Raw genomic sequence first — 27,284 nt, forward strand, 5'->3', positions numbered from 1 at the left:
CAGCAACTCTTTTCTTTACACTTATTAACTCATTTAGACTTCATACATCCCTTATGGTATCTTGGTATCCCCATCTGTGGCAAGTTCTTGAACATTCTACGGTGACCCTTTCAATTTAGATCTCTCTTCCTCCACTAATCCAGAAGGATTTGGGGGAAAAAATCTACTTATAATTGGTTTACAATATGTCAGTTCCTTAGCAAAAATATTCATATAATAAGAACAGATTATACAGAATAATAGCAAGACTGTTTTCTTCTTTAGCCTGACATCAAGAATACTTATTTTCCTTCTATACCATTAGTTTAAATTTGAACCCTCTATTTCCATCCACTAGAGAAGAGTATCTGTGCATTTTTCTTTTAAAAAATGATTCTGTAAGCATTAATGCTTTTAAAAGATGACCTGTTATTTTCCAATTATTTTAATTCTACAGCCCTTTCTGATGAGCAGATGAACATGAGCAGACATTTCTAAGTTCAAATTCTTGCTCCACCTCTGCAACCTTGGGCGAACTCCCTTATTTTTTGAAGCCTCAGTTTTCTCATTGGTAGAATTAGGATCATACTTCTTTTATGGCATCATCATCAGAATTCAATAATATAATATACATAAGGAGTCTAGCACAGAGTGGTCAACAAATGTTTGTACGAGGGACAGAAGTAGCACAGAGGGAGTGATATTTCTGTAGGAAGGTTGTGGGGAAAGCTTGCAAGAGGATGTGACAACTAAGTTGAGTTTTGAGGAATGGCATTTTTTAGGTAGCCGAGGTGAGAAAGAACGTAATTGGTAGGGGAAAGAACACGTGTAAAGGCATTGAGAATGGAAACCACAGTGTTTTGGGAGAAACTACAATTAGCAAAGTTTGGTCAGATTATGAAGTTTGGGGGAAGGGGGACAGGTGAGGTGGGAGCGGTAAGAAGGTAGATTCTAGAGGAAGGAAACAGCCAGATTTTGAAGTGTTTTGCATGACAAGCTAAAGAGCTTGGATTTAACATTGGAAACAGGAGTCAGTAAAGAGTTTTAAGAAGAAAGGTGTGATCTGATTTGCATTTTAGAAAAATCACTTTTGGCAGGTGTGTGAATGATAGATTAGAGTGGTGTGATGGTGAAGACCTGGAAACCATTTAGGAGGCAGTAGTCCAGGTGAGAGATAATGAGGACTGAGCAAGGGGAAAGGGTAGAGAGGCTGGATGAATTCAAGATACTTGGGAGGTAAGATGAAAAGGAAGGGGAAGGAGGGAACTTGCTGGGATTTGTACCCAAGGCTGCCTGGCTTTTTAGCCTCATTCCATTATGCCACAGGTATTGGTGATTGAGTGTAGGAGACTGGAGTGGATAACGATGCCATTAAGCAAGATAGAGAAATGTAAGGAAGCACAGGTTCCGGGGAAGGGGGAGGTCAGTTTGTAGTGTGGGAAGGAAGAGACAGAGAAAGGGTAGTGAATTTAACTTGGCCCTTGTTGAGTAGAAGATGTGTGTGTGCCATTCATGTGAAGAAGAACAGAAGACAGGCAAACACATGGATCTAAGGTTTGGGGTAGAGGATAGGGTTGGAGACATAGATTTGGGAGTCTTGAGAATAACTATGAAGTTAGGGTAATGTCTGAGATGTGGAAGTCTCGCCAAAGATCTCGGCCGACTTAATAACTATCAAAATATCACTCCTTTGGCCTTCAGCTATATCATGTAAAAGTACTCAGATTAGGCCGTATAAAAGTGTATTCGTTTATTCAATCCTTTATTCAAAGCGGGGCCTGCCATTTCATGCCCTTCACAATAGGTGGCGCTCACGCCTGGCAGGGAGAAAGCTGCAGCACAGGGTGGGCTCGGGGGCGAGGGGCCGGTGCGCCGAGGTGGCGACGCTCTAGCCCAGAGCCGGGTATTCGGTGGCTTGGCCGGGTCTTCCCTGAAGACCGGGCCGGCGAAGCTCCAGTCGCAGGGAGCGCATGCGCAACCAGGTCCCCCAAACATGGAGTCTTGTAGCCCAGGTCTTACCTGAATGAGGTAGGAGACAGGCGGGAAGGAGTGGCCCTCTACCCTCACCCTCCCAGCCCACCCGATGAGTGGGTATGTGGCTAGTGTGCGTGGACCACACCAATCCTGGGGGCCAAACTTTGAGTAATAGTGGTCCAGGAGGCCGCGAGGACAGGCTGGGGCGTGCTGGGCTGCGCTGGGTTGGTGGGTGAACGCAAGAGGTGTGCGCGCCACTCGAGGGCCACGCGAGCTAGGTCCTCGGTCATCATCTCCCAGAACCTCGGGGCGGAGAAGAATACAAAGTCCCCTAACTCTCGCCCGAGGTTTGACTCCCCTTCCCACGTTGAATCACTCAGTCGGCTAGACCAGCCCTCCAGGGAAACGGGTCTCGAGTTCCCGGGAGGCTGTGCCTTGCCGCTCTGGGACATCCTTGGTGGTTGGAAAGGTCGCAGCCACTCGGGCCTGGGCGAGTGTCGCGGGCGAGAGGGGTGGGGGGCGCGGCCGCACGGCGCCGGCCCGGGGTGGTTTTCGCTCGGAGTCGCGGCCAGTGCGGGGCTGCGCCCAGCGAGTGCGTAGCAACGGGATTCGGGACAAAGCTCTGCTGTAGTGGCGAGGGTGGGGACACTGGAGGGCACGGTGGGGGAGGACAGCTGAAGGTGTGAGGTGTTGATAGAAATCGAGGAGAAGCGAAACACCTGCTTCTGGCTGACTCATCCAGGCTGGAGGGATAATTTAATGTGGAAAGTAGTTGAAAAAAAGAAAGGAAAGTGGGTTGTGGGCTGTAGCCCTTTCTTACCTAGGCAACTAGGAAATTGCTTGTCAGTATGAAAGAAAGCTGTTTTCCTTAGAGGACTGTGGTGAACATCAGATGAGATACTACACATGAAAGGGTAAAGAGCTATAAAAATGTAAGATATGATTTTATTTCGAATCCTTCAACCTATTTATCTCTGTGAGTGTGTAAGATGTACACCAGGTGTGGAACAGCAGAACAGTACCAGACGTGGGATTATGGGATATGCCCAGTAATGCACTGGGTTTGTAAAGATACTTTAGAGGTGCCCGGCAATACTGTTATCTCTGGAAACAGCTAGCTGTCTGTGAAGTTTATCTTATCTGGTTAATGGGTTATTCAGCTCCCTTGCTTCTCTCCTCTCCCACTTTTCTTTTGAACTCTTTTTTCAGCCGAAGACTTTTACCCAAAAATGAGCTTGAAGAGGAAGACACCAGTTGCTTTGGGGATATATGGGCTAAATTGATTGAGAGGGAGGTTGATGTGATTGTATGGATAATTTCTTCAGTTTTTCTTGCCCTCAGCATGAAACAGCATGTTGTACAAAGAGCTCTGGGCTGAGGGACAACCAGGGAAGATCTTGTTGTGGATTTGACCCTTCAGTGGAGGGGTCACCCTGGTCAAGTTTTAATACCTCTTTGAGCTTTAGTTTCTATCAGATGGGAAAAGACCTTTAAGGTCATTCCTGCATTCATCTGACTCCTAGTGAACGCCAACTTGTCATGTTTCAAAATGGCTGAGCTACCCAGTCTCTCTAGACACCCCCGACTGTTAGAAAATTCTTTATGTTGAATCGACATCTGTTTCTCTACAATTTGCACTCATTGGAGCTGTACAGAATAAAATGTCTAATGCTGCTTCCACAAATATTTGAGGACTGCTAACACATTTCCTTCTTCCACTCACTCCACAAGGCTTCTTTTCTTCCGACTAAACATGCCCGGTTATTTTAAACAGGGAGGCAGTGTGGGGTAGTGGAAAGAACGCCAGCTTTGGAACCAGACACATCTGCGTTCAGTTCCCAGCCCCATCACATACTAACAGTGCTCTGAGCTGCTGTATCTTTCTCTGAAAAATGTAGATGAAAATACTCATCTAGCCGAGTTATTATGAGAATTAGGGATAAATTGGGTGAAGATTTATGCTGTAGTAGGAGCTTAAAATATGAGAGCTGTTACACCTTCAGTGACAGAACTGGCAAAGCATTTGAGTCGATCTTCTCTGAACAAATTTCTGTTCATGTGTCTCTTAATATCTGCTCTGTGGAATAAAATACATTCTGTGAAGTCCAACTAGCAGAATAGAGCAGGATTAGCTTTTTCTGGGTGCTTCTTTAATTATATCTACAGTCGACAGTGGCTCTTTTGGAGCCATATCACATTGACTCACTGTCGGCTAAAATCCTGAGTCTCTTTATGTGCTGCTGTTCAACCAGGTTTCCCCCATCTTGAACTTCTTTAGTTAATTTGAATCGATAATTACGGCGCTTGAAAGTGGCAGTCCCACTTCTGTCCTGTCTTCTCTATAAATATCCTTGTGTTTGTCATATTATGGGTCTCAAACTGGGGTTCGAAAAATAGGATAGTTGAACCCGTGGCACCAGCCCTGCTAATCTCACACCGCTGTTGCACATCGATGAGCTGATAAATGCGAAGCTTTCTATCCTCACCTTTGCGTAAATCTGAGGCCTTATTATGTGGGACTGTGTGAGAATTGGAATGTGACAGGAATGTATGATAAGCTACGGCTTGAGGGAATGCTGCTGCATGTGCTGTCGGTCAAGGGTGGTGTTTGTATCCAAGAACTGAAAGGGTGCGCTGAGTGCCAGCCAGAAGCAGGCTTTGGATTTATGTTCGGTTACATGTTTTCTCAGGCGCTCCAATGGTTTTTATACTTTGGGCCAGATTCTCCCCTCGTGGAGGAAGCTTCTCTCTGTAAGTCAGGCACAGTTAGAAAACCCATTAACTGTTTGGCTCCTGGGGCATTCTCGCTAGCATTTTCTCCAGGCCTTAGCCAGGCTGATCTCACTCATAGTATCCACTACTTTTTTGCCTCTGTGCTGGAAGGTTCTTCCAAATAGGAACGCTTCCTTCGCCTAAACGAGTTGCGGGTTTGAAGTCCTTCTCAACCTCTATCCCGCCTTCTCCAAGGAGGTTTTTCCTAGCACTCTGTCCAGGAGGGTTTTTCTTGAGTGTTGACTTAGGATTCCCATTGTCTTCAAGAGCTTCCCTTGATCCCTCCGCCTCCCGGCCCTCCCCCCAGGGGTCTTCCCTCCTGTCTGCCCACTTTTTCCATGTGGGTGGACATATTCCCGGGCTTTCAGAATAAGATCCTTTGTGAGCACTCAGTCCATTAAATACAAAATCGCCTTCATCTTGGAGGTTGGTGATTCTGGCCTGGTGAGAATGAAAGTGCGGAATTGTTCGTAGGACTCAGGTTCCACTGATAATAAATATGGAAAAAAATATAATGCCGAGTTTGTTATTAATAGTTAAAATAGGGAAGTCTTTATTCTGTTGAAAGGACCGATTTAAATTTTGTTAAGTAATTAATTCAGCCCTTAAAAGATGGTGGTTAGTAAAGAGAGGTAATCCTCCCCTTGTTAAGGGAAGTAATTTAAATTTCGTTAAGTAACCAATTAAGGCCATAAAGGGTTTAAATCTATCGGTGGCTTCTCTTTTTTCCTTAGGACAAATTGCAAACTCCTTAGGATGAAGTACTCTTTCTAGCCTAATCTTTTCCCTGTCAGCGCCCCAACCCAAAGGACTTGCAGTTTTCCCCAAAGGTTGTGCGGTCCTGGGTCTCCAGTGCTTCGCGAATCCGGTCCCCTCTGGTTGGAATGCTCTTTGTCTCTGGTAAATGTCTATTCATCATTCAAGACAACCCTTTCCCCCCCTCTCCTTAATTACTTCCTCCCCTGTGCGCCCTCAAATTCTTGTACTTATTCATGCAGTATTTATTAGGGGCCTGCTTTGTGGCCAGCGCCGAGGCGGGCTCTGGGGATACAAAAGGTGAATAATGCTTGGGCTCAGCCTTTGAGGGGCTTGCATGTTTGGGGGGGGGGGACCTGTCACAAAATGCTGCAAGGAAATTAAAGGGGAAATTTAAGCAGCGACAGTTCTTGGGTGGTATCCCCACCGGATGGTCAGCATCTTGCTGTGGAGCCAGGGGCTGTTTCTCCTTCGTCTTTGCGTCCCTGGTCCTTAGGGCGCAAGAGGTGCTAAATAAACATTGGTTTCATGACCCTCTGAATCGAGACTAATAGAAGCGTACCCTGGACCGCGCCACACATTTTGGTGACACGCTTATAAATGGTGGTTTCTTCTATGTCTGGTTGGTGGCCCTCAGCTCCCTGACGCGCTGTGAGGTGCCCGGTGGGCTCGCCCAGCCCGGCGTTTTGCCCAGATGTCCAGACTCCTGCTTGCCCGCGCTGGAGGAGCGGAGTAGCGGGGTGGCCCCTGCGGGCGCCAGCGGAAGAGAGGCCTGCAGCGCCCCCGCTGGAGGGAGCCGGCCCTGCTCGGGCTGCCTGGCTCGCCCGCCGCAGCCTGCACGTTCGTCAGAATTTCAATTTACAGCCAGAAGACGAGCACAGACACTGTGATTCTCTATACTTTTTAAAGGCGTAATAGATGCTTTTTAAAGGATTATAGATGAAGGGGAAAAAATCCTTCCCTTTTCTGTACCACTGGGGCCCTCACATTGTGATTCAATCTTACATAAGTAAAGGGAGCTCTAGTCTCATAATCGTGCCATTTGTTCTTTCTGGCGCAGGACGGGCCGGTGCTGGGAGCGGGTGCCGCGGGAGGGCTGCGGCCGGGCTCTGGCTTGCCCGCAACGTTGCGCTGCCGCAGGGGAAAGGGGCCCGCGCTGCGGCGGCCGAGCGAGAAAGCCCAGACTTCCCGCAAGTTTGGCCCTTTTTGCTCCAGAGTGGCTGCCCCCATGAATCACTGATTAGCTGGGCTGTAGGTCCAGTCGAGCTTGTCGTTTCCTAGCCCTTGGTTGTGCCCTTGGTGGGTACCCGTAGTTAAGGACCTAGGTGTCTGGGCGCTGGCCGACCGCTGCTTTGGCCTGGCCACTCGCGCAGTTCAGAGCCCCTGTTGGCGTGGGTGCCACAGCGGCAGCCTTGGGTCCACCGTATTTGAGGTTGAGCGTCCACCTCTGGGGCTGGGGGGCCTATGGGTGGTCTAAGGGGAGTGTTGGGGTCTCAGGGGTCTGTGGTCTTTTCCTGAGGCATTAACTTGCCAGATGAGGATTTTTGCCGCAGAACTTGAGGCTAGAGTTGGGGGCCGTCAGCTAGCAGTGGGGTGATGGGAGGGGTCAACACCCCTGAAGGTGCCCCCGCAGGAGCTTCTGTGGGAGGGGGCGCCTCACCCTCGCGGCAGAGCGGGGCTGCGGGGAGGGGCGGTGTCTGCCGCAGGAGGGGCACTGCAGCGCAGTGGGCGGGTCAGGGGCGGGGCCCGGGTGGGCTCTAAAAGTCGGTGCCCGCTCGCTCGGCGCTGCGGCGGCCACCAGCGCATCCCGGCGCCTGTCGGCGGGCGGCGCCTCCTCTGCGGCAACCGCGCCTTGCTCATTGCCGCAGCGCACACCCCGATAGCTGCTTGCGGCTTGCCGCGGCCGCGCCGCCCTCGCGAGCTGTGGGTTGTGCCCAGCTGCCGGCCGACCCTGCGCGGCTGCGGGTGCTGCGGCGCGCCCTTTGCTCCCGGCGGGTGTGCAGGCGGCATGGGATAAGACGCCACCATGGTGCGCCGAGATCGCCTCCGCAGGTGGGTGCCGCGGCACGCGCAGGGTGTGTGTGTGTGCGTGTGGCTGGTTGGATTGGAGCCGCTGTCCCCAAATTGGATGCGGGCTAGCTCGTGGGACTTGGTCCGAACTGGGGCTACCAGACCATGACTCCTGCAGTGGAGGGAAAATCTCCTGGGATCGGGGAGCGTGCATATCTGTCCTCTGAGCCCGCTCTACCTACCTACTTGGGAGGGGATGTGTCGCCTGCAGACAGTAGAATGTTCGGAACGCCCGATCTCCCTGGTTTAGGATTTCTAGACTTCGATTTAGAAATTGCTCTCCTGTGATTAAGAGTTTCTAGACCCTGGCGTCGCCCTGCGTAATTTAGGATTTCTAGACCCCAGCATTGCCCTGAGTGACTTGGGAGTTTTAGACCCTGGTATTGCTGTGATGTAATTTGGAATTTTTAGAACTCGGCATCGCCCTGGCGCGATTGAGGATTTCTGGACTCAGATTTTTATACACTGGTATTACTCTGATGTAATTTAGGATTTTTAGACCGTGGCATCGCCCTGATGTGATTGAGGATTTTTAGACCCGAGCATCGATCGCCCTGGCGTGATTGAGGGTTTTTAGACCCTGCATCGCGCTGGCGCGATTGAAGATTTTTAGATCCTCGGCATTGCCTTGGCGTGATTTAGGATTTTTAGACCTTCGCACCACCTTGGTACGATTTAGCGTTCCTAGACCTGGGGTTTTCTTTGACGCGATTTAGGATTTGTAGACTCTGGCATCGCCTTGGCGCGATTTAGTGTTTCTAGACCCGGGTTTCACCTTGGCGTGATTTAGGAGATCGCGGATATCATCCTGACGTGATTTAAGGTTTCTAGATCCCGGCATCGCCTTGGTGCGGTTTAGAATTTCGAGACCCCGGGTTGCAGTGGTGTGATTTAGGATTTCAAGACCTGGGTATTACCCTGCCGCGATTTAGGATTTAAAGACCCTGGTGTCGCTGTGGCGTGAGTTAACCGCATAGGTGTGACTAGAACTTAACAGTGTCTTACCACCGAGGCGTAAGTATTTTTTGACATTTTAGTAATGAGCACCCAAGTGAGAATGATTTGACCAAACTGCCATAATGTTACACACAAATTGTTGGCAATTATTTACAAAGTAGTTCATGGCCTCACTGCGATGCTGTAAAGTATGCAGATTTGAGTGTATTTTTCCTATTTACAAGATGAAGAAATAGAGGCTCGGAAAGGTTCATTAATTTCCGGAAGGTTTGCTGAATTTATACTCTTGACTCAGGGCTCATCAAATAATGGACATTTTAGTCATGAAATGTTTAATCCATTTTGCCTACTGAGTGCCTGATTGCTTCCCTACTAAAAGCCCTAAAATGTTGTTAGGGGCATTTTTTATTGAGGTAATTGAGACAGAAGGCGACTTCCTGAGGGGTTGCCTCTGCTCTCCTCGAGTGAAAGGGAAGGACGGTGTGAAGTGCGGGGAGAGGAGGGTATCCAGAAGCGGAGTGTGTTCCTCTCCCACCCCCCACTCCGGGAGGAGTGTGTTCCTCTCCCACCCCCGACCCTGGGAGCGCGGGAGCCTCCTGCTGCTCGCTCCCCTATTATCCCCTCCTAGGCTCTCTGCTGAGTCATTGCAGATATTCGGCTGGAATGGGGAATGAATGAGATAAGAAGTATGGGGGAGATAAGGAGTGATGAAATATGCAGGTGAAAAGGTATTAGCTGAAGTACAGGACAGATAGCGCTGGTAAACGATAATTTAAACCTAATACTTTTTTGTCATCTCATCTTTCAAGAAGATACTGGGATGTAGCCTGCTACAATTATAGGGTGAATATTGTGATATAATGATCACTTTTGGGGCACTTTAAAAATAATTTCTTAATACTACCTTGAAAGGTAGAACCAAATCACTAGGTCTGTTTTGTGGGTAGGTACTTTGGAGGGGAAAAAAAAAAGAAAAAAGACTGCTCTAGTGATGCCTAAAAAATAGGCAAAGGAACTGAGTTTTTCTAAATGACGTGAAACCACAGGTTTACTTTTGTTCTTTTTTTAAACTCTGAAATAAATAAATATTTCGTGAGCTGGATTAGCTTGTTAGGGATCTTGGCCAGATTACAGGTAATATGGTAGAGGGTGTGTGTACAGACACAAAGGCATTTCCACTGGGACTTTAACCATTAATTCCCCTTATTTGTAGTTCTGTGTTCTGGACAGCCCTTATTTTAGTTTTAGAAGGTATTTCCATTCTGGCTATTTGAGAGAAACTTCCATTCTATTGGTAATTCTTTCCCTGGTGACCATCAGGAGTCACAGGCTAGAAACAGAGAATTGTTTCTAATTCCTGTTTAGCCCTTGTCATTGTGAATAAATTGATGTGGAACTTTGACGTCCTGGGCATGGGAAGGTTGGGTGTGTGTATTAGTGCTCTCCTCCCCCAACAAAATCAATTCCCAGATGCTCTGCCCTTTTTTGGGGGAGGGGAGGTGGGAGGAAGGGGAGTCCTAAGAAATTAAATAAATGAGAGCTTCCTCAAGAGTCTGCTAAGAAAAGCAGAAATATAATCTTCTGCCCTGACCTCTTGAGAGATCAGATATTCAGGGTCATGACAAAGCTGCTTATATTGGAATATACGGTGCACCTGCAGTCTTACTCTCATAGACTTTTTACCCTGAGCGGTTTCTCAGCTCAAATCCAGTACCAAACGAGGCTTCACTGGAGTCAGAGGGTTGATAAATATTGAAAAATCAAGAGTAGCTCTCTGCTTAAGGACATATGGTGTTAATGCATCTTTGTTTTTTTAAACATTAATATAAAAAATATACATATATGTAAAACATTTTACTGGTGGGGGGGCAGTGGGTAGGTGGTAGAGCTTTTAGAGTAAATATGGAGGAAATTTGCACTCTCCCGCACCCCTCCAAGCCTTGATAAAAGCTAAAGAAAAGATGCACAAAACTTATCATCCTTTTACTTTACATAAAACCTCTATAGCAGGTCTTTCGAAGAGCACAAGGGGAGGGGCTGTGGGGTTAAAGCTGGGGGAAGTTGAGGGGGAAGATTACATATTAAAATAATGTTTTTTTTCCTTAAAATTAGACTGGTGGGCAAATATGGTGGTTGCCATAGCAGGCAGAGTGCATTTATATTCTCCTTGGTAAGGTTTCTGCCATGGTTGACGTGGAGGACAAGGTAGTCACCATGTGATACAGAAATTCCCTACCTGTGTTACCAGCCAGGGGCTTGTAGAAGTGTGTGCAGGGTCACACAGCTGCTTACCCTGGTGTCTGATTTTCCTACAGGATGAGGGAGTGGTGGGTCCAGGTGGGGCTGCTGGCCGTACCCCTGCTTGCAGCCTATCTGCACATCCCGCCCCCCCAGCTTTCCCCTGCTCTTCACTCATGGAAGTCGTCAGGCAAGTTTTTTACCTACAAGGGACTGCGCATCTTCTACCAAGGTAAGAACAGGACTCTTGGAACCCTCTGCATGTAAAGGTCCTGTGGGTCCCACTGAGGTACTTATTTTGTGCCCGTTGGTCTCCGTTGCCCCTCGGTGATGGAGGGGAAACCCCCTTTTCCTGTAGGCGCTTGAAGGAATGGATAATCCCCCTCCTTAACCTGATGCAATAAAACTCAAAGAAAACTGCTGGGAGGGGAAGGGTGGTGGAATTGAGATTCCAGTCTCCGTGGACTGACTTGTTCATGTAATTTTTCTTTGTAGCCTGATTTGTACTGATAGATAGTACTGGTTTGCTCTTTTGAGCGCCCCTAGCGTCAGGTGGTAGAAACAGTATTCACAGATGGAGCTGCCACTGGTTCTGTTCCCCGCATCCCTGACGTCATTGTATTGTTTTCTATAAAGATTATTTGTTATATGCATAACTAAATGTGATTTGTCTTACACCTCTATATAAATTAATTTGGTAATAGTTATTGTTATGTCTGCTGCTTATCAAGTAATTACCATATGCTAGGCGTTTTCAACCTTCATTATTTCATTTAATCTTTACAACAGTATTTGGAGATTGGTGCTATTCACCTCATTTTATAGGTAAAGAAACTGAGAAACGAGATTGGAAAAGATTTCTTTTGAGCGGGGGTCAAGAGCAATAACGAAAAATGTTTGTCATAAACCGTTTTTCATTATTGCTCCTGACCTTCTCTCATTTGCTATATTCGATTAAGTAAGTATATAATTTTCTTTATGTTGGTCATTTAGGTTTCCAGTTTTTCAATGTTTTAAATAGTTAATTTTGAGGGAAAATCTTCATATATGTGTTTTTTTTTTTACTTTTTTCAGTCTGTACTACTTGTAAATGGAATGATTTTATTTGCATGGATTGTATTTGCATGTATTCTCAAGAATAAGACTCCTAGGCTAAAGTATATAATATTTTTAATTGCTTGTAAATTAATTTTTGTAAACTTCATTAAGAAATTCTCATGCTACTGGCAGTATATGAATGTATCAGTTTTAATCTAATACTATTAGCAAGGCTACTTACTGTTTAAATATTTGGTTAATTTAAAAGATTTTTATGCATTAAACAAATGTTCCCATGTCTATATTGATTAACCTTTTTTAATAGTTGTTAGAATTTTGCAATAATTGAGCATTACCCTTTTAATACTAGATTGAGTTGCCTCTTTGAGAAATAAAAGTATTGGACAAATGGCATAAACTGAGGTGCTCAACAGGTTAAGGAAAAGTTCATTTATTTTAGAAAATTTTTGTGAGTGATAAGGTACAAAGAATTTATAGTTTGTAGGTTATGAATATATCCTTGTAACTATGAAACTTTTTACTGTGGAAAAAGAATTTACATGTTAATACAGAATAAAGAGAGAAATGGGGAAGTACTTAAAAAAAATCTAGGTGAAAGTAAGCAGACTGCCTTCAAGTATTTTTATATAAACTGCTACTTACAATTTTTTTTTCATTGAAGTATATAGTTGACTTACAATATTAGTTTCAGGTGTACAAAATAGAGATTTGATATTTTTATAGATTTTACTCCATTTAAAGTTATTATAAAATACCATATTTACAATTTTTAAATATACAGAATAAAAGAAAATAATCAAATGCCTATTCTTACCTAAAGCAGTAAGTTTGCATTTTAAAAAGAAATATGTTATTTAAATTTCATTAATTGGTTCAAGGTTTCTTGTCCTTTATACTAGATTACTTGAATTTTAATATCTCCAAAGTTATTTTTATAGGGAGTCGGCCTAACAGATCTCTCTCCTTCTTCCCAGACTCTGTGGGTGTGGTTGGAAGTCCAGAGATAGTCGTGCTTTTACATGGCTTTCCAACATCCAGCTATGATTGGTACAAGGTAATGAAATCAGACTTTTAGGTCCAACTATGCCTTTAAAAATCTAAAAATCAAGGATTTTGTTGTCAGCACTGGAAGGCTGTTGCATTTTTGAATTGCTTAATAAAATAGGATTAAATGTAGAACTGTTTCTCATTTACTGAAAGGAAGTTAAAGTCTTTGGCAATCTGGGAGGGATCATTGCCAAGTTAAAAATGCTAGAGTTCCTCCGTCAATGGAGATTAATTATTAGAAATAAAGCACTTTCCAAGAGGATCATCTGTGGGCCTGTGGTTTCATGAGATTTCCCCTTTATCAAAGTCTGTTTGTTAAGCTGAGATAGGGATGAAACTCCTTTGCTGCTGTAGGTTGGAGAAGAGGAGGAGCAGGATTGGAAGGACCGAACCATTCCTTTCTTTCTTGTAGATTTGGGAAGGTCTAACCCTGAGATTTCATCGAGTGATTGCCCTTGACTTCCTAGGCTTTGGCTTCAGTGACAAACCGGTAAGCCGCATCTAGATAGGACAGTGTTGGGGGTGGGAGTGGGTGAGGACGGAGGGTCAGGCTGGCAGACAGATCTGCACACCCCCCCTCCCCCCGACTTCACCCTCTGTACCTGGGCTGTTCTTTCCCTAGAGGCCGCATCACTACTCCATATTCGAGCAGGCCAGCATCGTGGAGGCGCTTTTGCGGCATCTGGGGCTCCAGAACCGCAGGATCAACTTGTTGTCTCATGACTACGGGGATATCGTGGCTCAGGAGTTGCTCTACAGGTCAGTGAAGCCATGACTTCTGTATGATTCACATGTTTCACTCATTGAAGATGGGGGTGGTGCATTGTTCTGGGCTCTTCCTGGCCCTGTTCCCTCTTCAGAATCGTCTTCAGTCCTCTGCATTGGCGTATGTCCGCTCAGTGAGCCGTGTGTTTCCCTCTCGTCTCTTAGGTTCAAGCAGAATCGATCTGGTCGACTTACCATCAAGAGCCTCTGTCTGTCAAATGGAGGTAATTGCCTTGGAGGTGGGGGAAGAGTGAGGTGTAGCCTGGAAGGGCCACGTTCAGATACGGCAGTGACATCTAAGTGGATATAAATCCGATGGTACTGCAAACGGACACAGTTAAACGAGGGGATCTCTGCCTCTTCTGTGCCGTGAACTGCTTTGGTGGTCTGATGAAATTTACTGACCCTTTCTCAGAATAATGTTTTAAAATATAGAAAATAAAATGAATAACTGATTTATTGACATAAGTTAATAAAAAGCTGTGTGATAATAAGATGTGCTTCTTTTTAAGTGTGTTTAACATATTTTACAGCAAGATCGTGTGGTGGGTCTGGCAACAACTGTGATTAGAAGTAGTGAGGAGCATGTGCTCTTTTGCCATCTCTGTAGCAACTGCAGTGGGCGAGGCAGACAGTTGAAAGGAAGCCACAGGTGCTTCTAAATGCTGCTGTGCTTTGTTTCATAAACTCTTTAATTCACAGCAGTGCCAAGTTTCAGTTAGAAGTTAGTGAACCCTTGATGAGACCTTTTGGAGATGTTCGTTTTCACCTGCCATTGAGCCTGGCTTGTCAGTCCATGGGTATTCAAGTGTCCCCTGAATACCTTAAGGGCAGACGGGGAGAGGGGTCTGTTTGTCCCTCCATTGGTAATGCTCATGGCTTTCTCCCATGGACTCTGGGGGAAAAAATGGTAAATGAAGAACTCTTTTTTTTTTTAAGGACCTACACTTCCTGAAAAATCTCTGGTTTCCTTTGTAGCCCGAATCATTAGTGACAGTCTGTACTCTGAGGAATGGGAGGAAATGCTAAGGGGGGTCAGAGTCTAGTCATCGGCAGTGTGGATGACCATGCACATATTTTCCCCTTTCTCTACAGTGGGGAAAGGAATCCCAGGGGGATAGAATTTGACCTGTTAGACACAGAATTCCCTGGAGGAGTAATACATTTTACTAATAAACAGCACTAAGTTTTTATTTGTAATTCTGTTTTTGGGAGTAAAAGCCCCTAAGATGACAGTGAATAGGGTGGATAGTCTCTGATGATGGACCTGTGTTTGGCCTAAAACTGTTAGTAAATGACTAACTTAAGTCTCTTCTCCTGCAGGTATATTTCCTGAGACTCACCGTCCTCTCCTTCTCCAAAAGGTTGGTTCTTCCACTGACTAGATCTTTAGTTTTTAGGATTTATATTGACATAAATAATACTAGAACCTTTATAAGGGTCATACCTGCTGTCATGGGCTGTAGTTAAAAACATTTCTTCATGAATTTATGTTAATGAAGTTAATTTTTTCCTTCTTATGCAAATAAAGCAGTGGAAGTGGCCCCTAGATGAATAAAGCCTTATTTCTGAGAATAAGAGATCAACATGTATTTGGAGAAATACCGCTATCTAAAGATTTGTGTCATTAGCATGTTTGAACAAATGGGGATCCTAGTCTGAAGTTGAATATATCAGTTAAAAGTCTTTGGGACTTTAGTATTGGGACTTAGTGAAGTGCAGAAATGTAACCTTAAAGGGAATCGGAAATACATTTGTCTTCCAAGAGAAAAGAATTCGGGTAGGCAAAACAAAAAACTGAAAGCCAGTGATCAAACCTTTGAGTAGAAGATGTGGCTACACTTCTTTTTTACTTCTTCTAGTATAAAACCTTTTCTCCGGGCTGGTTGTCTTCTTTTCTGGAGTCTTGATTTTTACTTTTACACCTACAGCTTCTCAAAGATGGAGGCATGCTGTCACCCATCCTCACGCGGCTGATGAACTTCTTCGTGTTCTCTAGAGGGTAAGTCATTGTCAGAGACTGATTCACTTCAGCCTGCGAACAATGTGCTGAAATGTCGCTGCCATTAAAATTCTGGGCCAAATCTTAAGAGTTTGATATTGAAAGCAAAGGTGCTGACCACTTGCCAGGCCAGTAGTAGAAGGAATCCATAGATCGGTCGGACAAGGGTCAGACAGACACGACCTGAGGTTCCAATTGTACTTGACATACTGATTTCTTCTCACACTTATCTTTCTGCTTTTTTGGACTCATTTAGTCTCACCCCAGTCTTTGGGCCATACACCCGACCCTCTGAGAGTGAGCTGTGGGACATGTGGGCAGGGATACGCAACAATGACGGCAACTTGGTTATCGACAGGTAAGAAATAACCCTCTGCTTTGGTTTCCAGAGAGGCTTTTTTGGAAGTGGGGAACGATGTGGGACTGCTTGTTCTTGCTGGCTCTCCCTCTCCTAAGAAGATTGGTGATGACCTATGAGGCAAACCAAAAATTCATGCTCTGTACTTTCTAAGAAGAAAGAAACTGAGAATGGAGTGAGCTCTGAGCCGAAGCCATTTGGCACAAAAAGTTTGAATAAACAGCTGCAAATTCTAATGCTAATTCAGTTTGTAACTGGCCGATTGACTCTGGTAAATCCGTCTTTGGACCTTTCGTCAATAGTAAATGCTTCAGAACATCTAATCACAATCGTGAAAGGTGCCTAATGCCTCTCAAAGTACAAATCGCTTCCTTTTTCATGTCTTTTCTGTAGCAACTGAGAAGGGCAGTTGTACAAATAATTCCCATGTGTTGGTTCAAACAAGCATCTAGCTGCTTTCACAGAGGGGCCTAGAGATGGTGTATCCTTAACTACTTGAGATAAGGCCCTGTCTTTTTGCCAGCTGGGTCAGTGTTGCTTCCAGTGTTTTAACTGAGGGCTTTGATAGGAATTGGGAGGTCGAGGGAGCCATTCCTCCCTCCCACCCCTAACTCCCACGGGATCCTTAAGGATTCATTTTAATACAAAAAAATTGAAAAACAAACAAAACATTCTTTTAAAATTCCCTTATGTTTCCCAAAAGGTAAATACCATTTCTAAGAGGTGAAATTTGAAATTCACGAAAATAACTGTCCTGGAGTTGCCAGGCAGAATGATTAGAATACATGAATTTGAGTTCTACAATGTAGCTATGACATCTGACACTGTAGGAAGAGGAATCCTCCTCCGTTTTATCTGTAGTCAGATGAAATGCAGAAAATGAAGCCTTGTGCTCATGAACTTCTCCACTGAGAATTTTACAGGTGGATATCAGTTTAGAGATCATGTAGTTCAGTCCTCTTATTTTAAAGATGAGGAAACTGAGGTGAAAGACATGTGTTTGTGTTACTAACAACTTTTGAGTTACAGTGCTAGTTAGTAGTGGAGTCAAAATTGGACTTTAGGCCCAGACTTTAGACACATATAATCCAGAGTAACTTCCAGCCTTCCCAGATCTCATTCCCTGTTTAATAAACACAAAGAACCATTAATTCTTACACTGATAGGAGGCATGGTCACTGCCATGGCCACATGGTGATTTACTCCAGAGGTTTACAGAAATAAGTAAATTAAGTGGGCCATCCCAGGAATGCCAAGTTGCTTCTGGATTAAGAAAACATAGATTGTGTTCCTTGTGGTTCGTGTCAGGCCTCTGCATCCCTATAAACAAACAATAGACGTTTCTTGTTCTACTCTTGCTGACTTTCGTGTCCTACAGTCTGTTGCAGTACATCAATCAGAGGAAGAAGTTTAGACGACGCTGGGTGGGAGCTCTGGCCTCTGTAACTATTCCCAGTGAGTATTTCTATATTATCTCTTGATAGGAAAACTGAGGGATGATGGGGTTAAGATAACTGCCAGACTCAGCAAGTAAAGATACAAGATACCCCAGCTAAATTTGAATTTCAAATAAACAACAAATACATAATTAGGGTAAGTATGTGCTGTGCAATATTTGAGACATACTAAAAAAGAAAATCATTATTTATCTGAAATTCAAATGTAACTGGCCATCCTTTATCTGGCAACCCTGTTCCCAACATCTGGAACACCAGTGACCTGCATAGTCAAGTGAAGTATATGAAACATGGAGCGCCTATTGCAGAGGGAGCTAGTGTCTCTGTCAGGAGTGGGAGTTAGACTGGTTTCTGTGCTGTGTGTTGTCAGCGGCTGCCATGTTCAGTACTGAACTGCTGGGAAGGCTGGCTGTTGAGATTACTAATCAAGAGGCTATAGGTGGTCTCTGCTCACTTGTCTCTTCATTCTTAACGGGTTTAAAAAGAAATTCATTGTACTATGTCACACACAACGTAATTAGCATTCACGATATTATTGGTTGATTTCAAACTTCAAGGGTAATTGTAACTGAAGAGAGAGACTTCAAGAATGACAGTATTCTGGATTTATAGAAAGAGAATGTTGGAACTGGGGCTTATTCCTTTTGGTCCAGGGCACAGAAGAGATGGAGGAGGGGCTGAGTGGCTGTTTATGGAAGAAAAAGTGCCAAGTGGACTAATTTTAAGGCTTGTTCTCAGAACCTACTTACTGAAAGAAGCTAGGCTTTCTGTTATTACTCAATTATTACCAAATTAAAGAAAATCTATTTTTTGCAGGGGTAGTTAATTTTAGGGTAGGAGCGGGAGAATAGATGTGTGCTGTTAACAATTCATTCCTCTTCCCCTTCCTAGTTCATTTTATCTATGGGCCATTGGATCCGGTGAATCCCTATCCGGAGTTTTTGGAGCTGTACAGGTGAGTCTCCCCCAGGGGTCTTTGTTTTGTTAGTACCTCAGCCTGCCGGTGGTGAACAGGACTGCCTGTCGAGGGCTGTTGCTCTAGTCTCCTCTGAACTCACTGGCTGTTCATCCAGGAAACACATAATAAAAGGATGAGTTGGGGAATCTTACTCTTGCATAATGTAAAGATCAAGAAACTCAGTTATACATTTTCTTGGTTTATAGAGTCTGTTTTCACTATCATGGTCACTACATATTCAGAGATGTACAGGTAAGAAAAAGCTATCATGTGAACCAAGGAATGGAAGTGGATGTACTTTAAGAAATGTTTGCTTAAGTCTGATTGTAAAGCCAACTTGTTGGTTTCTGCTGGGGAGACTGAGCTGTGGAAAAGTGCCTTCTTATTGGTTGTTACTCTCTTTTGGTACTTACTCGGAAGGTGTCGGAATATGAGATCTTGACTATGTCACATAAAAATGTTCCATACCTTCACATGGCCTAGTAGAAACAACCCAGTAATAAACAGCTTGCATTTAATTTTAAACAAAATACCTTCTCTCACCTCAGGTTAAGCAAGGTCTTTTGTTATCTTTACTTGGACAGTGAGTTGCTAAGTGGCCTACTTGTTTGATGCCTCATGCTTCTCTAAGGAGCTGGAAGTCATCCTGCTTTGACATGTGTTGCATAAGTGTTATATTTTCAAGTTGTTGTCTGTTGGAATACGAGCATTTAAAAACTAGTCCGTATACGTCGTAAATGGAATTGGCGGGTTTATCTGCCTAAGATACAATTCCAAAGTAGAAGGTGAATAAGCTCTTTGTGGTTCCTTCCAGTGTGGTATGTCCGCAGGGGCATTTACTAGGGCTGCCCACTGGCTTACATCCCTCCCCCTCCCTCCAGCCTCAAGTTTACCTACGTGCTGTTCTCTTCCACTAGGAAAACGCTGCCGCGGTCCACAGTGTCGATTCTGGATGACCACATTAGCCACTATCCACAGCTAGAGGATCCCATGGGCTTCTTGAATGCATATATGGGCTTCATCAACTCCTTCTGAGCTGGAAAGAGTAGCTTCCCTGTATTACCTCCCCCATTCCCTTACCTGTTGTGTACTCCACTTAGGAAGAAATGCCCAAAAGAGGTCCTGGCCACCAGACACTATTCTCTCACAAAAGTCCACCTGACTCACACTGGTGAACAGCAGGTAGTAAAAAGCCAGCAGAAGCTCTAAGGGTGACCTAATAGTCCACTTTCTGTTCCTTTGACATCTGATCAAGTGTATGGACCTGCCCTTGTCTTTGTGGTATTAGGAAATTCTGATGAGCACCACTAATCACTTTTGTAGAAAGAAGACAGACAGACGTGCTTTTGCATAAGTCTTTGAAATGCTTCTGTGGACTTTTCTGAAATATTCAGAAATGCTAATTTCTGGCCCAACCTGATTGGAATTATATTTAGTGTAAGAATGAGGAGAAGGTGTGTCCTTAACCTCTCCTTGAATGGCTTTAAGGGCACGTGGTTTTTTAAGTTCTCTAAGCGGCACGCCTTCAAGTGAGAGTGAGTCTCCCTTGTCATAACTTTGGGTTTAGTTTCAGCAGCTGCTTCTAATTGTAGACATTTTGTTAGATCGTAGTTTAAGTAATGCAGTATTCTAAGTATACCTTAAGACTATGATTTACCTACATGTATTATATATACGTTTTTATAAGGATACTAAACCAGCAGACATTTACTCTGGCAGAGCAGTTTAACCTTATTAAACATGTTTAATTTCTGAATAAATTGAACTAAATCCAAACTATTTACAGAATTTCCTAAAATCACAGGACGTTAAGGACCAACAGCATCTGTGCCAGAGATTTACTGTTATTTGCTGCTAGGACTGGTCTTTCCAGCTAATGACAGTCGGACTCTTCATACCTCAGTGCTTAGAAATGTCCCTCCTGAGCTAGAGTGGAGGGGAGGGGATCGTTGTCCAGTCCAAGTTACCAGGCTGAATGTATACTGATTGCTTAACTTCTCGTTGGTTGTCCCAGAGAGGGTTCCTCATGTAGCTCAGCCATTCCTGTACTTTACACACAGGAAAGTTCCAGAAACTTAAAGAACAAATTCTGAAAGGCCTATGAGCAAATGGTGCTGAATACTTTTTTTTTAAAGCCACAGTTTCATTGTCTTAGTTAAAAACAGGATTATTAAGTAATTATTTAAAATTTTTTTTATTAACAACTTCAAGTATAACAACTGAATCTGGAATAAGTGTTTATTTTCCATTAATAAAAATGAATTTTGACAAAAGTGGACTCTGGCTCCCCCTCCCCTACCACCCCTCTGGGATAAAAGCTTTCCAACATTGCCAGGAGCTTTCAGATACACATTAAATTAAAGAATATAATGAAGTTAAGCAGCTGGGGTATAGGATAGTATCTGATTTTCAAGATCACCCAAAGCTGTTATTATTATACCAAAGCTGACTGAGTGTAATAAAAAGGAAAAGGAACAACAACAGAAAGACATGCATAAGGACAGACATTTCCTTGATCTGCTGGCTCAGGGCCAAACATTTAATTTGCTTCTCCAAAGTCATTAATTTTTAGAAGTATGATTCTGGGAAATTCATTGCACTGGCCTGAAAGCCCACTGACAGTGCCCACTGACATCCGCTTCATCTCGCCCAGTAAAAACTTATCCAACAGAAGCCAAGATAACATCTACAGGTGTTCCCTCTTTGCTTCTGACAGTCACCTGCATGGTCACTCCATCTGCTAAGGCCAGCCTGGACCTCACCAACAGGTCACAGCCACCTCTGTATATACCTGAGAGAAAAAAAGTGAGGAAAACCATGTTAATTCAAAAACACTCTGAATAATGAAATTTATCATACTCTGCCTGCATTTCCTTTCTATTATTTTAGTCTAGCTTTTCTAGAGATTTGTGCTTATGCTGGAAATTGAATCTTATATACAAATTCTAATCTCTTATATTCCCATAATACCAGGTACATAGAAGGTATTCAATAATATTGGTACAGAGTACTTAAAGGTGGGGGCATTGATAGCTGAAGGAGAGATTTGAGTGTTTCAGGCCAAACAGACATCTTAAAAGAACGAGCTAAGAGTAGCATGCAAATTACTCATCCTGATGGGGCTGCAAACTGTAACTCCTACAGTGAGATAACGGGATGGTAGCAGGGCGTGAGAGGCCCATGCACATCCTTTTCTATCAAATTTTGCAACAAAATTAAGGGAGAACATGATAGAAGTCTCTTACCTGCCAGATAGAGGGAATGGGAATTTTTATTCTCAGGTACTTTGTCTGACCTCTCACAGGGCTGCATGCCCAGAAATGTGATGATGTTGTTGACAGCTTCTGTGTTGAGAAGATTGATGCAACAGTATCAGAAAAGGTCAGTGTAGGGACCTGCCTCTGCACTGGTGTGTGCTGGGGGTGGGGGTGCACTGGTTGGGGCTGGTGCCAGTGCGTGGAGGGAGGCTGCAGGACTGGAAACTGGTTGACTCAGGTGATGGACAGGGTTCTGGCCTTTTAAGTGAAACAGTTTATGAAGTATTTAAAGAAAAGGGAGTCCTTCTGGAATAACAAAGATGCCTATCAGGTGTTAGACTGCTATCAGGCAATATACATGGGTAGCAAGCTTGTTCTTACCTTCAAGAGTTTTGGTAGAACTGAGGGCAAAGGTCTCCTCTTTCTCAAAGGTGTCTCCTATCTCTTCCCAGGCAGCAGCGAAGTTAGGCTTCATTACCTTCTGAATGTGGTCAGACACAGTCACTTCAAGATCTTCTAGCTGGTGGGTGATAAGCAGGGGTCAGAAAATGAAAGTCCTCTTAGTACAGAGCAAAGATGGAAGAGACTAGTTAATCTGGTTTTATCATGCTGTGTTATAGTCTTTGCAGGAGCCTAGAAAAACTCTACTACCAAACTAGTTTTAAGTTCTGTAGCCTGGATAAATCTAATAGTGTAGGCCCTCGCAAAGGAGAGCAAGAAAGCAGGCCATCTGGCAAGAGCCATATTCAGATCAACATCTGTAGCCTGAGGGTACAGAGCAGTCAGGTTGCCACAAGTAACCACCGAGTTCAGGCCCTACAGGGCCTTCTGAACTCCGCATTCACTAAAAGGTTGATTTTTTAAAAAACTTTTCCCTGCATTCTAATGTGAAGGCTTTTCAGTCCACAATGTGGTTCAATTATAAGCAAACTAAAAGCTGCTGCACAACAACAAACTCCCCCCAAAACCAAAGAAGTCAGTAGTTTAAATAAAACTGATCTCAGTGAAAATTTCAATGAAAATGTGATTATTTTCATGTCTTAATTATCCCTATTATAAAGACAAAAAAGAGTGGGTTTTGTTTTAATCAGTCATGAAGTGGTAAATCCCAATTCTCTGCGGCATGATGCACTCCCACTACAGAGGAGGAGTAGCCCAGGTCCTCCTCAGCTGTAATCTGTTTGAAAAGAATAAAATCCCATAAGTTGATGTCATATGTTCCTAGAAAAATATTCTCTCCAGGCAGAAGTCCCTCCGTGGTTCACGGGGTCCAAGTGAGTCTCTGTGCAGGGGAGACTCACCACGTACTCATCATCATACCCCTCCTCCACTGGAACCCCCGTGTCAGGGTCGCAGTCCCGGACGGTGAACTTCATGGTGCAGCTAAAGGTGCCTGCAACTGGAGGAAAAAGAACAGGTGAGCCTATGTCGGTGGGCAGCGCAAGCACAGTCCCCATCAGTGGCTTAGGAAGCACCACCTGCCCTGAGCTCTGTTCTGTACTGTCCAGTGAAACGTGCAGGCTGCTTCCAGGGCTGTAGTTCTTACAAGCAGCCTGTAGGCTGGACTTGCCCCGCCGTGGGTGTGAGTGGTATGGAGAAGACCACATGGGCACGGCTCCGTTTTCCTATTCAGATATAGAAAGCAGGGGTATAGCTCAGCGGTAGAGCACCTGACTGCAGGTAAGGACGGCAGTAGGGGAGATACTTTTAAAGGGGCTTTTGGCCATGCCTGTCGAAACGTAAGAACCACTACTTTGGGAGCCAATAAACAAAGCATAAAATGTGGATGGTCAAAAGCACACATCATTAAATTAGTACTGGCCAAGTCCATCGGAGTCTCAGTATGTTTAGAGGTACTGTCATTAATATCTGTAGATTGTGGACGGACAGTGGGTTCATAAGTCACCAGAATGAACTGGCTTCGTGACAGCTTTCAACCTACAGTGATTAGGTCAGTCAGTAATGAAGTTCTAATGTTGGTAAAATGAGTGTCTTACAGTGGAAAATCAAGTGGGCAATTATATGTTTTCAGATAATGGGTGGAAATGATCAGAAATGAAGGAATATGAAGTCTTCATGAAGAAGGTAGGAGTTTCTGAACTGTCTGAAGGAGAGGATTTATTAATCATGGATAAAGAGAAGGCATTTAGAATCTAGGGTCTAATCCATGGTCTGGAAAAGGCTTATAAGTAGATTTTACATGCACACACACACACACACACACACATACTAGAAATCGGGAAGTTGGAAAGTTATTTAGAGGATAGGCAGGAACAAGAAAGAATAAACTCAAATGTAAAGACCATATATGACGGGCTGGCTAGTGAGACTTTTATTTGCTCAGTCTTAATTTAAACTCACTCCCTTCATCCAAAATGTGGAAAATGTCAATATGTTTACAATAAAAGGTGTAAACGAATGTGCCAGACCCTTAGATAAAAAGATGACTGAGACATGAGCTCCTTCCTCACGAGCCCATTGTCTAGGAATTGGGTAAGATCTACCTAGATACACCTATGACATTACAATTTAGTGTCACAGGTTCTCTAATATAAGGTTTTGGAGTGCTGCATGGGAGTGCAGGATTAACAGCCTGGTAAAAATTTAAAAAATTTGTAAGGATATACACACAGTTTAACTGGATTTCAAAAGATGCAAAGGGGCTTTGGCAAGCAGAGGAAGGTACACAAGCTAAAAGAAAGGCCAGAAAGGCCATGGTGTAATTGGAAACAGTAAGAGAGATGCTAATACACAGGTGCTAAGAAGAAAATTTGTTTAGGAACAAATCTGAAATATCTTATATTTCAGATGAAGGAGACTAGGTATTTTCCAGCAGGCTCTAATGAGCTGAGGCATTCGAGAGACTGAAATGTTATGGATAATTAAAGCCACTGGTAGGAATCCTATGAAGAATAGATCTGAATTCAGAGAGCAAGTAAATTTAATAGATGTTAGTAGTGGGTTGACCCCTGTATATAGGAAAGTGTACCTATTGAGACCACAGAATCTATTTTAATACAGTAGGGGACTGATGAAAGAATGACCTTTGTTAAGGTAGGGTGTTCTGCAGGAGGAAGGAGGAAGAAGAAAAGAAGTAGAAATAAACACAAACCTAGAATGGGTCAGTTGAGGTATTTAAAAAAATTAAAGGAGCAAATTGGATTGTGGTATAGACGAAGGTCATGATCAAATTAAAAACAGAGAGGCAGGATAGATGTTGAGTAACAGATGGTGATATGAACCCTAGTTTCATTCATGGAGGCCGCAGGCAAATGAGGAAGAGGAAAAGGGGGAGACAATCAGGAACAATGGTAGATCACAGACTGGGCAAACTGGATTTTACGTATAAGTAAAGACAGAAGACATATATCTAAGTGATAAGGAGAAATGGATTAAGGAAGCAAATAGGAATGGTATTAATACAAATAATGTTCCTGGAACAAATGGTTTGGTTAATACAGTGAGGTTACAGGGAATCTAAGGTGAACTCCAGTAAAAACCATTGGGAGCAGTGTCACTGTTGTGAGAAAGGATGAGTAACGCTGGGTGATGAGGAGGAGGGGTGAGAGAGCCTTTCCATGCCAACATAATAATGCTGAGTCCACTGCCATATTTAAAGATGAAAGGTTCATGAACAAAGAAAGGCAGAAAACCAGAAGGAGTAAGAGGAGAATACCCTGCAGATCTACATTAAAACTGTTCTCAGAAATGAGGCTTATTTTATAAGGATTGACTGAAAATAAGAGACAACAACTGAGGAGACTTGTGTGAAGAAAAACTTAGAAATGCAGAATCAGCACGGGAACCCTGGTGGGAGTTGCCAGGTCTCAGCCACTGGAGGGAATCAGAGAAAAGATGGATGCTAAGAAAGGAAGGAGCCGTGTGAATTAGGCTGGGGTGCAGGGCATGCAGTGTGGCATATGGCATCACGGGACTAAATAAATGGAGTCATGAGGAGATCCCAGAATGCTTTGTTGGAATGACAGTTACAGAAAAGGATGTGGTCACTAGGGCAAAAGAGGGCGGGAGGGATGGACCTGAAACACAGGCCAGCCGCAGCAATCCACACAGGTCTGGACTGAGCCGAGAAGGAACGGATGCAGGAAAGTGTGCAGGAAATCAAGGCAGATGAAAGCAAGTCGAGCAGTGGGTGCCCAAAATGAGGACTACATGCCTGTCAGGAAAATGCTACCTATGTGGCAGGAGGGATGCTGGAGGTAAGGTTTTTCTCAAGGATAAATATGGGGGGAAATGAAGAAAGGTATAGAAAAATAAGGTTAAAGTTGCCCTCAGATGGCAAGGAGTGGGTAAGGAATAACTGACATCAGCTGGAAGAACAAGACAGCATTCCTGGGCCAAAAGTCACAAGGGAATAAGAAAGAAAAGAGACTGGAAGCAAAGAAAGGAAATGCTATAGAGTGGCGAGCATTTGTGGAATTAGGATCTTGAATGGGGAATCCTGGCAGAGCTCAAAACGGGTCTAATTGGTCACATTTGGATGTAGAGACTGTACTGCAATGAGGATTATACAGAGAGTGAGGAGTGAGGACCTGAGTAGTAGATTAGCTCCTGAAGCACCAATTTGGAGGGAAATTGTTAAAGGACTCGGGTGACAGAAAAGTTTTAAAGAAGCTGCTTATGATGAATGCTGAGAAAAACCTATTGCTGGCAACTTTACAGAGATGAGGTTCCTTACTAGAGGGTGAGAACAGGTGTTTGTCCAGAGAAGAGATGATTGTAGTAGATGAGGAATGGGTGAAGATTCTGAGGGAATCCATCTGAAGAGAGGTAATCTGCATCCATTCCTTCTGTAGAGAGATGGTAAGTGAAAGGGTGACGGGCAGTTAAGAGATGGGAGATGACTGCATAGTGCGCCATTAAAACTGGTTGTTCTTAGAAGTGACCCTGCCATGGCTAAAAGTGACAGACATTTCCTAGGGAGACTTGTATGACAATATCATGGAGGAAGAGAGAAGGAAGATGGAGGCTGGAAGCTGAAAACAGAGGGAAGACACAGGATCTGAGCAGGGTGCCGCCTATACGGTGTGAGTAGGGAAGGGCATTAAAGGGGGCCAGAATGAGGAACACTGGAAAATGGCAGGGCTGCATATGAAGTAGAGAGGTGTGAGCTAAGCTAGATTACAGCCAAAGAAGGAGAGAGAATGAGGTGGAAGTGGCTACTAAGGCTGGTATTAACGAGGGAGTCCCTCACTGATGTCTGGGGACCTTTGCTTGAATGGTATTTGAAGCAACAAGTGTGACCAGTGAGTGAAATGTTAGATTCTAAATGGGATGTATCCAAGCCACGGCCAGTGGAAGGAATCCCATGAAAGTTGGCACCGAACTGAGAGGGCAAATGTATTCAGAATAGTGTGGAGGAAACAAGGAAGATGAAAGAAAACAGAACTCAGTCCATGAGGAATGATATAAAGATGGCAGCTGAAAAGCCGAGTAACTGTGTAGGTAGCACAGGTGTTTCTCTAGGGTCAGTCAAGGAAAGGGTGGAAGAGCCTACAGAAGAGATGGGGTCCTTTGAAGCTGGCAGGTACTGGCAGGAGGGATATGGCACCGTACTTGTACCAAAGGTCATGATTAGATAAGGAAGGAGAGACTGGATGCTCTGTAAAGGGAGCAC

The 27,284-nt window shown here is 44.1% G+C and overlaps 2 protein-coding genes across 5 annotated transcripts in view; one reads left to right on the top strand and one right to left on the bottom strand.

The window, feature by feature from the left end:
- Positions 1 to 1,906: 1,906 nt before the first annotated feature.
- MEST lies at positions 1,907 to 20,665 on the top strand. 2 transcript variants are annotated; one of them, XM_032483345.1, is made up of 12 exons: positions 1,907 to 2,007; positions 10,824 to 10,978; positions 12,780 to 12,859; positions 13,265 to 13,342; positions 13,475 to 13,611; positions 13,783 to 13,841; positions 14,941 to 14,981; positions 15,549 to 15,619; positions 15,876 to 15,977; positions 17,356 to 17,432; positions 18,326 to 18,389; positions 19,310 to 20,665. In XM_032483345.1, exons 1-12 carry the CDS (start codon positions 2,003 to 2,005, stop codon positions 19,425 to 19,427), a joined length of 987 nt encoding a protein of 328 aa, XP_032339236.1. In that variant the 5' UTR covers positions 1,907 to 2,002; the 3' UTR covers positions 19,428 to 20,665. The 2 variants fall into 2 exon arrangements, with proteins under 2 accessions (XP_032339236.1, XP_006180084.1); XM_006180022.3 differs by lacking the exon at positions 1,907 to 2,007 and adding an exon at positions 7,253 to 7,533.
- The window catches only part of COPG2 (COPI coat complex subunit gamma 2), a 126,110-nt gene continuing 119,444 nt past the window's right edge, over positions 20,619 to 27,284 (bottom strand). The window contains exons 21-24 of one of the 3 annotated variants that reach the window (XM_032483343.1): positions 22,951 to 23,048; positions 22,031 to 22,169; positions 21,638 to 21,736; positions 20,619 to 21,183 (exon numbers count right to left, since the gene is read on the bottom strand). In XM_032483343.1, the coding sequence (XP_032339234.1) occupies positions 21,053 to 21,183; positions 21,638 to 21,736; positions 22,031 to 22,169; positions 22,951 to 23,048 (467 nt within the window). In that variant the 3' untranslated portion in view covers positions 20,619 to 21,052. Of the gene's footprint in view, positions 21,184 to 21,637; positions 21,737 to 22,030; positions 22,170 to 22,950; positions 23,049 to 27,284 lie in introns of those variants that run through there. The other 2 variants (XM_032483342.1, XM_032483344.1) reach the window with 2 other exon arrangements.

The sequence above is a fragment of the Camelus ferus genome, chromosome 7 (genome assembly GCF_009834535.1).
Source record: "Camelus ferus isolate YT-003-E chromosome 7, BCGSAC_Cfer_1.0, whole genome shotgun sequence".
NCBI classification, from domain to species: Eukaryota; Metazoa; Chordata; class Mammalia; order Artiodactyla; family Camelidae; genus Camelus; species Camelus ferus.